The 14,332-nt window shown below is 39.7% G+C and overlaps 1 protein-coding gene across 3 annotated transcripts in view; it reads right to left on the bottom strand.

Moving 5' to 3' along the window:
- Positions 1–14,332, bottom strand: part of CTNNAL1 (catenin alpha like 1) — a 58,554-nt gene that overhangs the window by 21,504 nt on the left and 22,718 nt on the right. Inside the window, exons 3-8 of one of the 3 annotated variants that reach the window (XM_068553318.1) lie at positions 14,106–14,293; positions 11,788–11,907; positions 9,215–9,304; positions 7,995–8,165; positions 4,514–4,714; positions 2,304–2,390 (exon numbers count right to left, since the gene is read on the bottom strand). In XM_068553318.1, coding sequence (XP_068409419.1) covers positions 2,304–2,390; positions 4,514–4,714; positions 7,995–8,165; positions 9,215–9,304; positions 11,788–11,907; positions 14,106–14,293 — 857 coding nt within the window. The remainder of the gene's footprint in view (positions 1–2,303; positions 2,391–4,513; positions 4,715–7,994; positions 8,166–9,214; positions 9,305–11,787; positions 11,908–14,105; positions 14,294–14,332) is intronic. The other 2 variants (XM_068553319.1, XM_068553320.1) reach the window with 2 other exon arrangements.

Raw genomic sequence — 14,332 nt, 5'->3', positions numbered from 1 at the left:
TGGTTCTGGAGACAACTTATAAACTCCAAGGGAAGAAGGGTGAATAAACATGAAGTTCCTGCTCTGTGCAAGGTACTGAAAGTAGCTTTATAGACATAATCTCCCTTAATCCTTATAAAAATTCTTCTAGGTTGATGTCATTATACCCATTTCAGAGGTAAGGAAAATGAAGCTTATGGAAAGCCACTCAGTCTATCACCAAAAGATTTTATGTTCAACTGATAGTCACAGTCTTAACAATAGTTTAGTTAAAATTGAATAGGCTGGAAAAAATGAGTAGGCTTTTTTTAAACCATAGAAGACCATATCCTTCTAATATTCAATAGGATGTTAAAATGAAGGTTTCAACAGAGGTCAATGAAACATCACCAGATAATTTATATATGCAACTCCCCCAAACCAATTCATTCTCTTGAGCCCTTGACTCTCTTAAAAAATATAAAAGAACAAAGAAATTAGAGATAAGTGCGAAGAAAGGTGTTTGTGAGGAGGGTCTTTCTGGTGCTCGCTGTGAGTCCCCCTCCAGGCACACCCCAACATGGAGGGAGCAACGTGGCACAGAAGTTACAAAGTAAGGGGCTGGTCAGGGGAGGCACCAGGAGAGCCTCTGAAGAGCACACTCAAGTATTCACGACAGAGAAAGTCAGCTTTAAACACCTTCGAGCCCAGTGCATCTCATAAGGGCACCAGTCACTAAGAACTCCCCACTTCCTCTCTTCTTTCCCTGTGCCACAACCTGGCAAAGATCTGGAACAGAAGCTAGATAAGAGGGGATGAAGGGCCTGAAAAAGAGACAAGAGACCACACTTCCCCCAAAAGCCCTAGGCGGGCTAGAGGAGTGGGGAACAGGAGCAAAGTCCTACAATTGAATGAATCAAAATACTGATTAATATATTGGAACGAACATTCTCATTTTTGAACTGAGTTTGTGTTTTATGACCTAAAGCAGGGATTGGTGAACATTTTCTGCAGAGGGCCAGAGAGTAAATATTTTAGGCTTTTCAGGCCACATAGTCGCAACTACCCAACTCAAATGGGCAGAACTGTGTCCCCCCCAAAAAACTTTATTTATAAAAACAGCCTGGCTGTAGTTCACAAAGCCCTGACCTTAAGTGACTTTCAATTACCTAAGAGTGACCGAATAAGTCATTAGATGATAAAGTTTTCATCCAGGGAACAGGGAAATCTTCACAGCCAAAAGAACATTTTAAAATATCAACTTTATTAAGGTATAATTTATATACAACAAAATGTACCAAGGGGTACAGTTCGATGAGGTCTGACAAACATTTACACCCAAGTAACTACCACCATAATCAATATTTACGACACTTCCATTACCACAAAAAGTCCTCCCATGCCCCTTTGTAGTAAGTATCCCCCCTACTTTTGACCCCAGGCAGTCACTGACCTGGTTTCTGTCACTATAAATCAGTTTGGCCTTTTTAAGAATTTTTTCTAAATAGAATTACACACACACACTTTTGTGTCTGACTTCTTTCACTCAGTGTAACGTTTAAGCAATTCATCCATGTTATTACCCATATCAATAGTGTTCCTTTTTGTTGCTGAATAGTATTTGATATAGTTATACCAAAATTCATTTATTGATTCCCCTGTTGATGGATATTTATTTATTTATTTATTTGACCGTACCGCGCCACTTGCAGGATCTCAGTTCCCCAACCAGGGACTGAACCCACACTCTCGGCAGTGAAAGCGTGAAGTCCTAACCACTGGACCACCAGGGAATTCCCTGGAAATTTAGATTGTTTCCAGTTTCGGGCTGTTATAAACATTTGTGTACAAGCTTTGAGAATGATGGCACTGGGCTTCCCTGGTGGCGCAGTGGTTGAGAGTCTGCCTGCCAATGCAGGGGACACGGGTTCGGGCCCTGGTCTGGAAAGATCCCACATGCCGCGGAGCAATTAGGCCCGTGAGCCACAACTACTGAGCCTGCGCATCTGGAGCTTGTGCTCCGCAACAAGAGAGGCCGCGATAGTGAGAGGCCTGCGCACCGCGATGAAGAGTGGCCCCTGCTTGCCGCAACTAGAGAAAGCCCTTGCACAGAAACGAAGACCCAACACAGCCAAAAATAAATGAATAAATAAATAAATAATAAAAAAAATAAAGAGAATGATGGCACTAATAAAGCAGTGGCTTCAAAATAACTAGGTCAAAGGAAAACTTTACAAACATTTTCTGGGCACAGGAACATACTAATGCTAAGGCATTTTATATATACCATACAACATGACAACTTGCAAAGAATTAAAAGAGGCTAGATTTCAAACTATACTTACTTCTTTCTTAAGTTCATTGAGGCTGTGGCTGATTTTCAATATAGCGAGTTCCAGTTCTTCATCGATGCTCTTTGTTTTCTTGCTTTGCTAAAAAGTTTTAAAAGTACATGTGAAGAGTTATCTTTTTCATTTGTAATTCCAGTTTTACTCAAACTACAAACATAATAAATTTTTAATATCTGTGAACTATAAGAAAAGTAGATTTTTAAAATTCACCTGTTTATGGTTAGAGTGGAAAAGAGAACTTTAGTTATTTAGTTACATTTTTCTACTCTAAACAGGTGGATATTTTAAATCTAATTTTCTTTAATAAATTTATCATGTCTAAAACTAATCTGTTTTATCTTCTGCCTGGAATTCTCATTTCTTCATTCTTAACCTAGATAAAAATTAAAACCCTATTCATCTTCACGTCCTTACATAAATGTCTCTTTCTCAGAAAGGCCTTCTTAGATCACACAATTTAGATTAGACCCTCTTCTTACCCTCTCTAACCTTTTCTCTAAGTAATCATCCTAGTTTGCAATTACATATGTACTTTTGATTTCTGTTGTTGTTGTTGTTTAAAGTCTATTTTCCTCACTAGGCCTTGGTAAGCTCTGTGAAGGCTGGGATCACATTTATTTTGCTCACCACTGAATGCGCAATACCTGGCACAGCAAATGGAAGGTAGCAGGTATTCAATTCTTTGAATGAATAAATCAGTTAAATGTCAATCTCTTCGTGAAGCTTCTTGATTCCTCTCGATAAATACAAATTCAACCTCCTTCAAACCCTCTCAACACATGATCTGTACTTTCTCTTAGGACACTTACAAAGTTTTTTGTACTTGTCTCACACCTTCCCACACTTTTCTACATTGTAAAATTCTTGCAGGCAAAGATTTTATCTTATTCATCTTTAGATTTTCGGTGCCTGGCATATAAAAGGCACTCAGTGACAACTGCTGAAAAAAGTGAATGAATGAACAATACATCTGACATGCAGAATCAGAGATCCAAGTGCTTGTGAAACATGTGAAAGGTGTTAACTGCAAATTTAAGTATTGATAGAACTGGATCCCAACACACAGAGCGTTTCCTCACAGAAACTCTTTATATTGCATGTTGGGCTTAAAATTTAATTCTGAAGCAATCTACACTTCAGATTAGATATCACATAGACAATTCAAACTAAACACAAAATACTGCTTTTATCCCTGACACCATTCTACCAGAGTTAAGTTTCCCTGTTAATATGAGCATTTGCAATATTGTGATGCCAAGAAAATATGAGGGAAATCTGTGATTTATACTACTCTTCATTCATAAATCAATCTCTTCACAAGGAAGCAGACTGCTGGACCCTCTCAGGCACATTCACCCTTCTTCATCTTTACTGCCTAAGCTTTTGTCCATGATTTCCAGATTTGTTCTATCCATGCTGTATGCTGTAAACCATGTTAAATACTTTTTTGACATACCCTAGGCCTAAGAAATAAATAAATGGTGCCAGAGACATGTCTCAGGGCTCTACCTTTCAAATCTGTAATCCACGTTCTAGAAGAGATTGGGTGCACACCTCCTGTGTTGTACCACTTCTGTCAGTGCTTGCCCCTCTTGCCCAAATAACTCCCACGTTTGAAGCGCACCAGCAGCCTGTTTAACGCTCTTAAAGTGGCTGCCCGCCAGTCTGAGACCAGGAATCTGTGCGAGGGTGAAAAATCTTTCACCTGCCAGCTGGATCTACCCTGGTCTTCATTGCATCTAAACCTCAGTAAGTTTTCTAAATCCTTGTGTCTGTAAATCAGCTGTCCTCAGAGTTAAGAACTGTGCACATCTGAACGGCTCCGGCAGTAAGACTCGGGTCCCAAGAACCTCTAGGCTTGGTTGAACCTCTGCTCTTCACTCTGAAGAAGCATTTTGGGGAGGAATTTTCCAGAGGTGAGTCTGGTGGAAGAGTGGGGACGGCAGGGTGAACTAGTGATGGTGATGGTGGCACAGAATCCAGACTGGCCAGGATGAGAAACAACAGGCCTAGAAATGTTGAATACTGTGAGTGCTGATGGGAAGGATGCTCTGGCCAAGTAGGGGGCAGAAAAGGAACGAGACACCCTTGGCCCACTCTGGACCACATTCACACTCCTGGTGGTGACGGCGCCTGCCACAACTCTCAGGGCTCCAGGGAAAAGCTATTACAGAAGATTTACTTTGATGAAATAAAGCTCTTACAGCTTCAATCCACACAGAAATTAACTGCTGCAGTTCCATCCTGGCCTGAGCTGACAGTTCCAAGATGCGTTCCCTGTGCTCGTGGCTGGTATAGGCACAATCAGTAAAGTCCTCTGTGCGCTCCAAGAGGGCGTCCAGCATCGCAGAGAGAGTCTCTTTTGACTGAAAATAAAGATTCTCCCGAAGAGTTTCAATATTCATCTGAGAACAAAAAGGATATACATCCACATGAGTCAACATTCCCACCTAACCAGATGGGCTGTACTTTCTCCCAGGGCCCAGGAAGACGCTAGCAATTTCTTTCCCTGTCTGAAAGCTCAGGAGAAATACAGCGTCCAGGGATGACTTTATTGTCCACTAACGCAGGAGGACACATTGCTCAAGAGCCACCAATGGCCGTGCGGAGCTTTATTACTATAGTCGTTAACAAAGCATTTCTATAAGATCAGTGAATACTAAGGCAGAAGGAGCATTATCATGTAGCAACTGGTAGGAAAAATGAACCAGCTTCCAGGTAAAGGATTTGTATCTGACAAAACGCCAAGGCAAAGTCCTGGAAGATGTTACAGCCAAAAATGAATGTGTTGAGCCCAGGGGGAATGGTGTGGAAGGTATGGGGTATAGAAGGGACTAGGAAAGGCATCAATTTTTCCTTCATTAATTCAGCAAAACTAGTCTCCCTACATTTATTCTTGTGTCCCCAACAGAACCTCCCTGACCAAAACATTCTCTACCAGGGGACCTCAATTATCTTTCTAAAACGTACCCCTTCAGATATTGCCATCTCCCTCTAATTGGCTCAACACCTATAAAACCAAGCCCAAACTTGTACCGCATAACACAAAACCTTCCAGGGTCTTGTCTTTACATATCTTTCTAACAGTCTATCTCATCTCTCTGAGTTCCTAAACCGCCTTTCACTTCAGCCAGCCTGTGCTTAGAGTTCCCTGAATGTGTGACGAACACATGTTCACTAGTACAATTTTCTCTCTCTCAGCTTTCTGAGATATGCTATGTCACTTCAACCTTATTTAACCTCTAGCCCTTGAAATATGTCACAGAAACAACCTGGGCTGAGAGGCAGTAGGTGGTGATGATCATGATTGTGGGCACAATTCTTGCGCTGATACGGATAACTTACATTTGTTTCACACTTTAAAGTCCTTTCACAACTATCATTCCAAATTAATCCTTACATATGACCCATTTTAACATGATCCCTGAAAATACCAAGATTTGGGAAGGTTGAGAGGCCACAGGGAAGTAATAGCTTCCCCTTCTCCTCCTGGCCCAAGTTATCTCCAGTAATCACTCTGTTCTATGGAGACAGGATTTTTTTTTTTTTCCTTAAGCTAGGAAAGAACATGGATAAAAGTGAGGCACGGAATTGACAATTAGAACCTGAGAATTTGAGGATTTAAACAGAGTTACAACATAAAAATCAGTCCACATACCATTTATGTTAAACTTTTTTATTTTCCTTTAAAGAGAACATATATATGTTTTTAAACAGCAACTTAGTAGAGTTTTGTTTTTTTTTTAAATAAATTTATTTATTTATTTATTTTTGGCTGCATTGGGTCTTCGTTGCTGCACGCGGGCTTTCTCTAGTTGCGGCGAGCGGGGTCTACTCTTCGTTGTGGTGCACGGGTTTCTCATTACGGTGCCTTCTCTTGTTGCCGAGCATGGGCTCCAGGTGAGCGGGCTTCAGTAGTTGTGGTGCGTGGGCTCAGTAGTTGTGGCTCGCGGGCTCTAGAGCACAGGCTCAGTAGTTGTGGCGCACGGGCTTAGTTGCTCCGTGGCATGTGGGATCTTCCCGGACCAGGGCTTGAACCCGTGTCCACTGCATTGGCAGGCGGATTCTTAACCACTGCACCACCAGGGAAATCCTGAGTTTTTTTTTTTTTGAAAGCCACTTATGTGCATGTTTTCATAAGATCTGTTCATATATTCAAAGTAACGAATAAAGTATCCAGTTTCCCTCTACAGATGCAAAGAAGATAACCACTGACAGTGAGACTGAGTCTATTCATGATCGCTTTGCTCTGTAGAATGCCTGCTGGTGAAAAGATCAGCAGCTGGAGCTGTCAGCAGCGGCCACAGGTACCACACTGCCCCTAGTTAGCCTGGAACCAGAAATGCAGCGTCAAGAGGCCAAAGACCTGGCTCTACCCCTACTTGTTTCCTTATTATCCTTTGACCTTTGACATCTATCCCTTCAGCCTTAACAAAAAGAGGGAATTAGAAAAATTATCTCTAAGATTCCTTTCAGTAATAAAAACTCTGAAAGAATGACTGGTCCCTGTAGCTTCCTCCCCCTCAGGAGGAGATGTGGGGTAGGACGGACAGCATATAAACAGACTGAGAGGTGTAAACTGAAAGGTCATGGACTTTGGGATCAGAGAGTCCTGGTTCTAAACAAGGGTTCTACCACATATTAGCTTTCCTCCTCAAAAACATGGGTATAGTAATAATGCATCTAAAAGGGAAGTCAGAGATTAAATGAGAAAATACTTATTGAGAGCATGACGCCTAAAAATAAATGTTCTTTCCATTACTTTCTTCCACCCCATGTTCCTACTTAGATGGAAAGAATACCATCCCTGTCACAGCCCTGGCTACTAGAGAGGGAGGTAACCCTTAGCATATTAGAGAACTTCTCAGGGCCCTAGTTTTCACACCTATTAAATGAGGGAGTTGTGTTAGACAATTTCCTGGGTCTTCCCGACTAGACACTGCTCTTACTGAAGAGCACTGTCACCATCTCTGAGTTGTGATGAGTTCTGCCCTGAAACGGTGGGGATTCTGGAGTCAGGCTGCCAACTTTCAAATCCTAACTCTGGCACTTTCTAGCTAGCAAGTTACTTAATCTCTGTTTCTCAGTCTCTTCAACGGTATAATGGGAATAATAATAATAGTTCTTGTGAGATTGAGATACACACACACACACACACACACACACACATACACACACACACGCACATTTAAAGCACAGGGCTGGCACAGAATAAGTGCGTGATAAATGTTAGCATGTATTATTGTTCATTTAAAATTTTTAAGTATCATTAATGCTATCACTATTACTACAGTCTCAAAGTATCTGTTCTATAGCACAAGGAAGAGCAGGAATTCCAGCAGATTCCAGATCTGCTGTCTGTAATCATCCATGATGGTATGGCATTGCTCTAGAGCTGGGAAGGGAACACTTCTAAACAGAGGACAAGAGGTTACAGCTAAACCATATAGCTAAACAGGGCCAGAGTAGCCACTATAACCCTAGACCAGTGTTCTCTGTACAAACTACACTAAGCTTTATGTTACTGAATATTAAGTTTGTACACTGTGGCATTGTTTTAAAGACAAATATCTGCCTTTGTGAAGCATCTATTCTAAAATATTAAACAAAACTATGGATACTACATATAATGATGCTTCTTTGAAATGGCAAGAAAAAAACAAAATATATTCTCTCTATTCTTACCTTGAATTCCTTAATTCCAGTAAAAATACTGATAGATGAAATGTCAGTCTCTCCATTTGGTTTGCATTCGGTCACAATTTCAATTACCTTATCCAGCGCCACTTTCATTCTGTCAAATACTCCTTCTTTGTTTTTATGGGCTGATTCACAGTTGGGATGCCTGAGACACGTCTTTGAAACAATTGAAAATTTTTATGTTAAGATTTGGCCCATATCATAATACACAAAATCTTACAGAGAATATGCCATGCTAATAAAAATGGTTCTTTACCAAAATCTCCCGTGTCCCTGGCTCACCCAGCTGCTTCTCCTCACTAAAAGTGGAAGCAGGATGAGTAAAAAGCGACAGCAAGGTTAAGTGAAAAAGGCAGAGTGCAAAACTATATCTTTATACTTTAGTATGTTTACTTAAAATTTTTGAAAAAAAAAAGCCCTATAACTTCATCATGATTAAAACTTTTAAAATGTTGCCTGCCTAATATGTGCAAGAGCTAAAAAAGAATGAGGAAAAATGAACAGATGTTTTATGACTGTGGATGCATCTTTGACTTTTAAAAAATGATGTAAAGGAAAAACTACTCCAGGGCCTAGCTATGAACAGAGCCTTCCAAGCAGACTCCAGTGAATCCTGTTTCTCTGGCTTCACTGATCCTAGCATCGAGGCAATATTCCAAGCAGAAAAGGCAATCCTAAACAAACTGCTAATGAGATGTTTACTAGTTCTTTCTTGAATTGTACCAATTTGCTGGCCGACTGCTGTTTGAAATTATAAGCTCTTGATTGACAATTTTGTTGAAAGTAGAATAAGGACTTAGAGGTATGAATTTATAGAATAAACAAGCTAAGGGCTGACTTAATACTCCACTGTTACTTAACAGATTCTAACTTGCCTAGCTTTTTCTAGAGCACATGTGCTGGCTCCCCAATGAGACTAGCAAAACCCCACAGGCAGTGACCGTGTGTGACAGGCCTCCATTCACAGCACTTAATAAGCCATTTTCTGCTTAGTTGCTCAAAGCTGACTCATAGATTACCTGATGTTTGGAACTGGGGATGGAAGTTAACATTCTTGTTAAAGAATAACTGAAATTTAACTATTATAGCCCATATTCCAATTTATCACTTTCATCTTTTTAAAGTGTAAAATACATAATAAATTAGATGCATTTAATCAGGTTTTCTAATTAATTTACAACACAGTAAAACAAAAATTTTCTTACCTTTGAAGCTGTGAGAAGCATCATTGTACACTTTTCAAGAACTGCCCTAGCTGCTGCCATTTTTGCCTTTTTCTTTTCATCTTTCAAATCCTAAACATGGAATAAAACCATTGAGCAGTCTAGGATCATGTAAACAACTCAATTTTTTGAGAAATAATTTACTCCATAATAGCAATACTCAACAATTAAGTAACATTGTTTTAAAAAAGTGACAAAGTAGAAAAAAAAACAGAATAAATGTTTTATAAAATGTCACCACTTCGATGTAAATACATCAACACAATAGAGTAGAAAGAAACAGCTGCCCTTACTAAGGGCGGCACAGCCAGGAACTGAGACCTAGGGAGAGGCTGCCATGTGGCTCACGTTCTGGTGGCCTGCACACCTGACATTCTGCCCATGTGAACACACCTCACTCCCAACCAGAAACAACCATCCTATGCTTTACTTAATTAAAAGTGACTTATTTACTGAGCATTTGTGGACTATTATTTCCTTCAAAATAGACACTTAGAAGTCAACTCTTTCAGGGATCATGTCTGATTAATCCCATCTAAGTGCATATTCATCTCATGTTTTTTTGTTGTTGTTGTTGTTGTTTTAATCCTAAACTTAGCCAATATGCTGCTCTAAAATGTTCTTAAGACGTTTCTTGGGCATATAATTTTCCCCAACTAGAATATAAACTCTGAAGTAGGCACTGTATTTGGGTTTGTTTTTTTTTTTCATTTGGTGTCTCTTCACATAGCCCTTGATATGAATGTGTGCTATCACAGAAGATCTCCAAATATTGCTGATTAAATCTACAACCAAATACTCTCGTAACAGTTTGGTAACCATCTAAATTAGGGGTCAGCAAAAATTTTCAATAAAAGGCCAGATAATAAATTTTTGAGGCTTTCTGGTTCATTTGGTCTCTGAAACAACTACTTAATTTTGCCAGTGTAGTATGAAAGCTACCCTAGACAATACATAAACAAATTAATATGGTTGTGTTCCAATAACTTTACTTATGGATGCTGAAATTTGGATTACATAAAATTTTCACCTGTCACATTAGTCAATTTTTTTTCTCACTTGTCAGTTGGATGAAAAGCCTTTTCTTACAAATAACAAAGACCTAAAGTTTGAAAGTGATTTCCTTTTATTTGTTTTAATAAATGAGAGTGGATTCGAAGTTATCCCTATAATAATATCACTCTCATTCACTTGCATCCCAATACAGCTTTCTTTAATAGGAAAGAAAGAAGCAAAGTTACATCTAGTAAATGAGAAACTGCAAGAACCTCCAAAGCTAATTCAGGTCACAAGGTAACATTGCAAAGGACTGTATCCTACTTGTGATGATCATCCATCAGGAGTATCTTTCAAAAATAAAGGTTGAGGTCACTTCTAAAATTTCTATCCATTCCTTGTCTTTAACATACTGGACAGGACTTCTAGCAAAAAAACCTGTGGGTCTAGTTGACAATGCATCAGGTGTGTATACATAACACTTGTAAGCCATACACCATATATTGTATGGTGATAGCAAGTGATCCAAAAAGATGGCATCTCAATCTGTTAGAGGGCTGGTCCACAGGACGAAACATAGGCCTCATTAAACCCAGATGTCCAAGAAGCACTAAGTGCAGCATATAATCCAGCCTGCCACTTTCCAGGCCAATACCCACCTTCCAACTCCAGCTACAACCAGGAAAGTTCACGCCCAAAACCATGGCCTATGGGACTATACCAAAGCATCTCAAGAAGAGATCAATTATATATTTAACTTGACAGGATAAATTCATGCACAAGTACCCCAACAACAAGAAAAAGTCAATCCTGGATTTGACATGGTTTTCCACCTCCCTAAACTTCAGAACTTACAGTCTGAATTGGGGAACAGACCTACAAAGAACTAATATCATTGTGCGGTTTGAAAACTACAGGCTTTAGAATCAGACATAATTGAGTTCAACCTGCTAGAAAAGTGACCTTGGGAAACTTTATTATCCTCTCAAGTTCAGTTTCCTCACGTGTGAAACAGTAATAACAATACCTACCTTATACGGATGTTCTGAGAATTAAATGAGATCATGAATATTAAGTAGCTAACATATAGCCAATGCAAATCACCCAATGCTTGGGTCATTACTATTAATCTAATATAGAACAATTATAGAAAGATATAATAACAGAATAATATATAACAAATTACAGAAAGAATAATAAGAGATATATAACAAAATACTATCAGGATATGTATGATGACTCATTTATTTGCCTGAGCCCTTGTAGAAGAGTCAAATGGAAAGTTCTGTGAGAGAGGAAGTACTTGAATTGGGCCTTGAAGGCAAGTATGACCTTTCCCAGTGTGTGAGGTGGGAAAATATTTAACTGTTATCTGTGAGCAAAAAAAGGCATACAGATCTATTTACTTTATCCTGGCTTATTTATGAAAGGCTTTCAAGAGCAAGGTTATAGATTTAATAAGCAAACAAACCAACCCAAATGATCACAAAGATCACACCTCTATCCAAATTGAAAAGTATGCACGTATCTCAAGATTTTTAAATATGGTAAACACATACATTTTGTCTATCTCCAGTAAGATGTGCAAACTCCACCATTTCATTTCCAAATTGACTGAATATTTGGACAAACTCTTGAAAGCTGTTCACTTTCTCCAGTCTTTCCATAGTTGCAAGAACCTGCAAAACAGACATTATTTTATTATCAGGTTTAGATGTGAAAGAGACTGAGACATCAAACCTGAGCCAAGAGAGGAACAAAAGAGAAGTTCTAAATTCTAGGGGAAAGTTGAGAAAGAGTCCGAGGAAAAGACAGAGAAGAAAGGACTCAGAGAAGTAGATGCAGATTCAAAGGTTAGAATCATCTAGGGAATGATTTCTTTTTAGGATGGGAACACTTGGGCTTACTTGAAATTAAAGGAAAAAGTAAAGGATATGACTAAATATGCAAGAGATCATTTATGCAGCAAGGTCTGGAGAAGGTGGGAATGGGCAGGACTAAGGTAATCAAATCTTCAGAGAAGTAGGAGGGGGATGAGGATAAAAGATGATACACAGAAGCTTTAAGGTTCAGTGAACCAGAACTGGGGGAACCCCATCCTCCTCAGAAAAGTGGAAGGAAGGTCACCCGCATAGTGAGGAGTGGAAAGGGCGATTAGGGACTTCAAGAGTAGGAAAAGTTTGGATCAGTCAGAAACTGCCTGTGGTGAATAAGTTAATTGCCAAGAAGCTTTGGGCAGCCAGGGGTAGATAGAGAGCATGTTTGTAACACAGCCAGCAGACAACGTTATGTATTTTCTTGATATTTAGAAGTAAAGTAAATAGATGTGAAACATATTTTCAAATACTTTTCTCTAAAATAACAGTACTGGATTAGTTTTAGTCAGACCAAGATAGGTAAGGAAAACACAGATAGCCTGTGTTTACTTATTTAATGAGGATATGATGGATATCTGGAATGTTAATCTGCCCCGGCAGCTCAGGAAGCCTAGGCAACTAACGTAGATAAGGCAGATTGCCACCACTGAGCAGAACCTCCGTCTTCCAAAGAGAGGAAGGTTTGCTCCTATTCCTCTAGCACTGTCCGATTCACCTCTCCAATTTCTTTTTCTCTTTAAACTTACACTTTTCAATTCACTCAATACTAGCCAGCTAGTTTTGTCCTCAAATCAGTGGGATGATCCCTTCCCTGGCTGACTGCCCTCCTCTTTGCCTAGGGGATTATCCAGGGAAAGAAGTGATTGGGACTTCCCTGGTGGTCCAGTGGGTAAGATTTCGTGCTCCCAATGCAGGGGGCCCGGGTTCATCCCTGGTCGGGGAAATAGATCTCGCATGCATGCCGCAACTAAGAGTTCGCGTGCCACAACAAAGAGGTCCACATGCCACAACTAAAAGATCCCGCATGCCACAACGAAGATCCCGCCTGCTGCAACTAAGACCCACAGCTAAATAAATAAATAAATAAATAATCGTACACACCCTGGCTTCCCTGTTGACGGAGAAGCACGGCCATTATCTGAGAGACTGAAAGAGGTCTAGACTGGAAGAGTTAAAATCTATTCTCTAAATTTTATGATTATTAAGTAATATTTAGGAACTTTGCATACAGAAATTTTATAATGTGGATAATTGTGGTTTCAGGTAATTGAGCTTTTTCTTAAGCATATAAATTGTTACTGTCTGACTTGGGGGAAAAAAGGCACTGAGGAATTCAGTATTTTTATCAGCTATGTTTCTACTACATACATTGTCATGGTGCTCAGCTTTTCTTCCCACATTTGTACACACGAAAAGTTTTCACCAATAAACCTCAACAAGTAGATAATGGTTTTCTGAGAAGAAATGTTATTTGCATTCAACAGTTTGAGCCCAGTATATACATTTAGGAATTACAGGTATAGATGAAACATCATTTTTAAACTACAGACAATTAGAATAATAAACAATTAAAACAGATAAGCAGGGCTTCCCTGGTGGTGCAGTGGTTGAGAATCCGCCTGCCAACGCAGGGGACACGGGTTCGAGCCCTGGTCTCGGAAGATCCCACATGCCGCGGAGCAACTGGGCCCGTGAGCCACAACTACTGAGCCTGCGCGTCTGGAGCCTGTGCTCCGCAACAAGAGAGGCCGCGATAGTGAGAGGCCCGCGCACCGCGATGAAGAGTGGCCCCCGCTCGCTGCAACTAGAGAAAAGCCCTCGTACAGAAACGAAGACCCAACACAGCCAAAAATAAATAAATAAATTAATTAATTAAAAAAAAAACAAAAACCAGTTAAGCATTGCTAAATTAACGGCAGTTAACCTAAAAAAAAAGAAGAAGAAAAAACTTTTTGAACAACCCTGAAAGACACAAGTAGAAACATCAGAAAGGTAAGTACCTTATTTCTTGACCTTATTATCTGCTTAATGACTACTCGGTCTGCCAGCAATAACACTTTTGTCACTGAAGAAAGAAGTAATCTTGCAGCCTTTATAACTCCTGTTTTATCTGTAAAAATTGTGATCTGGCCATCAGATTCTGGACGACTCAAGCTGCTCATATCAGTAAGCGCTGCAATTGTTTCTCCTAAGAAGAAAGGCAAAGGGTGGGGGAGGGGGTTAAATT

This window comes from Eschrichtius robustus, chromosome 10 (genome assembly GCF_028021215.1).
Source record: "Eschrichtius robustus isolate mEscRob2 chromosome 10, mEscRob2.pri, whole genome shotgun sequence".
Taxonomy (NCBI): Eukaryota; Metazoa; Chordata; class Mammalia; order Artiodactyla; family Eschrichtiidae; genus Eschrichtius; species Eschrichtius robustus.
This window is presented reverse-complemented; position numbering and strand designations above follow the sequence as displayed.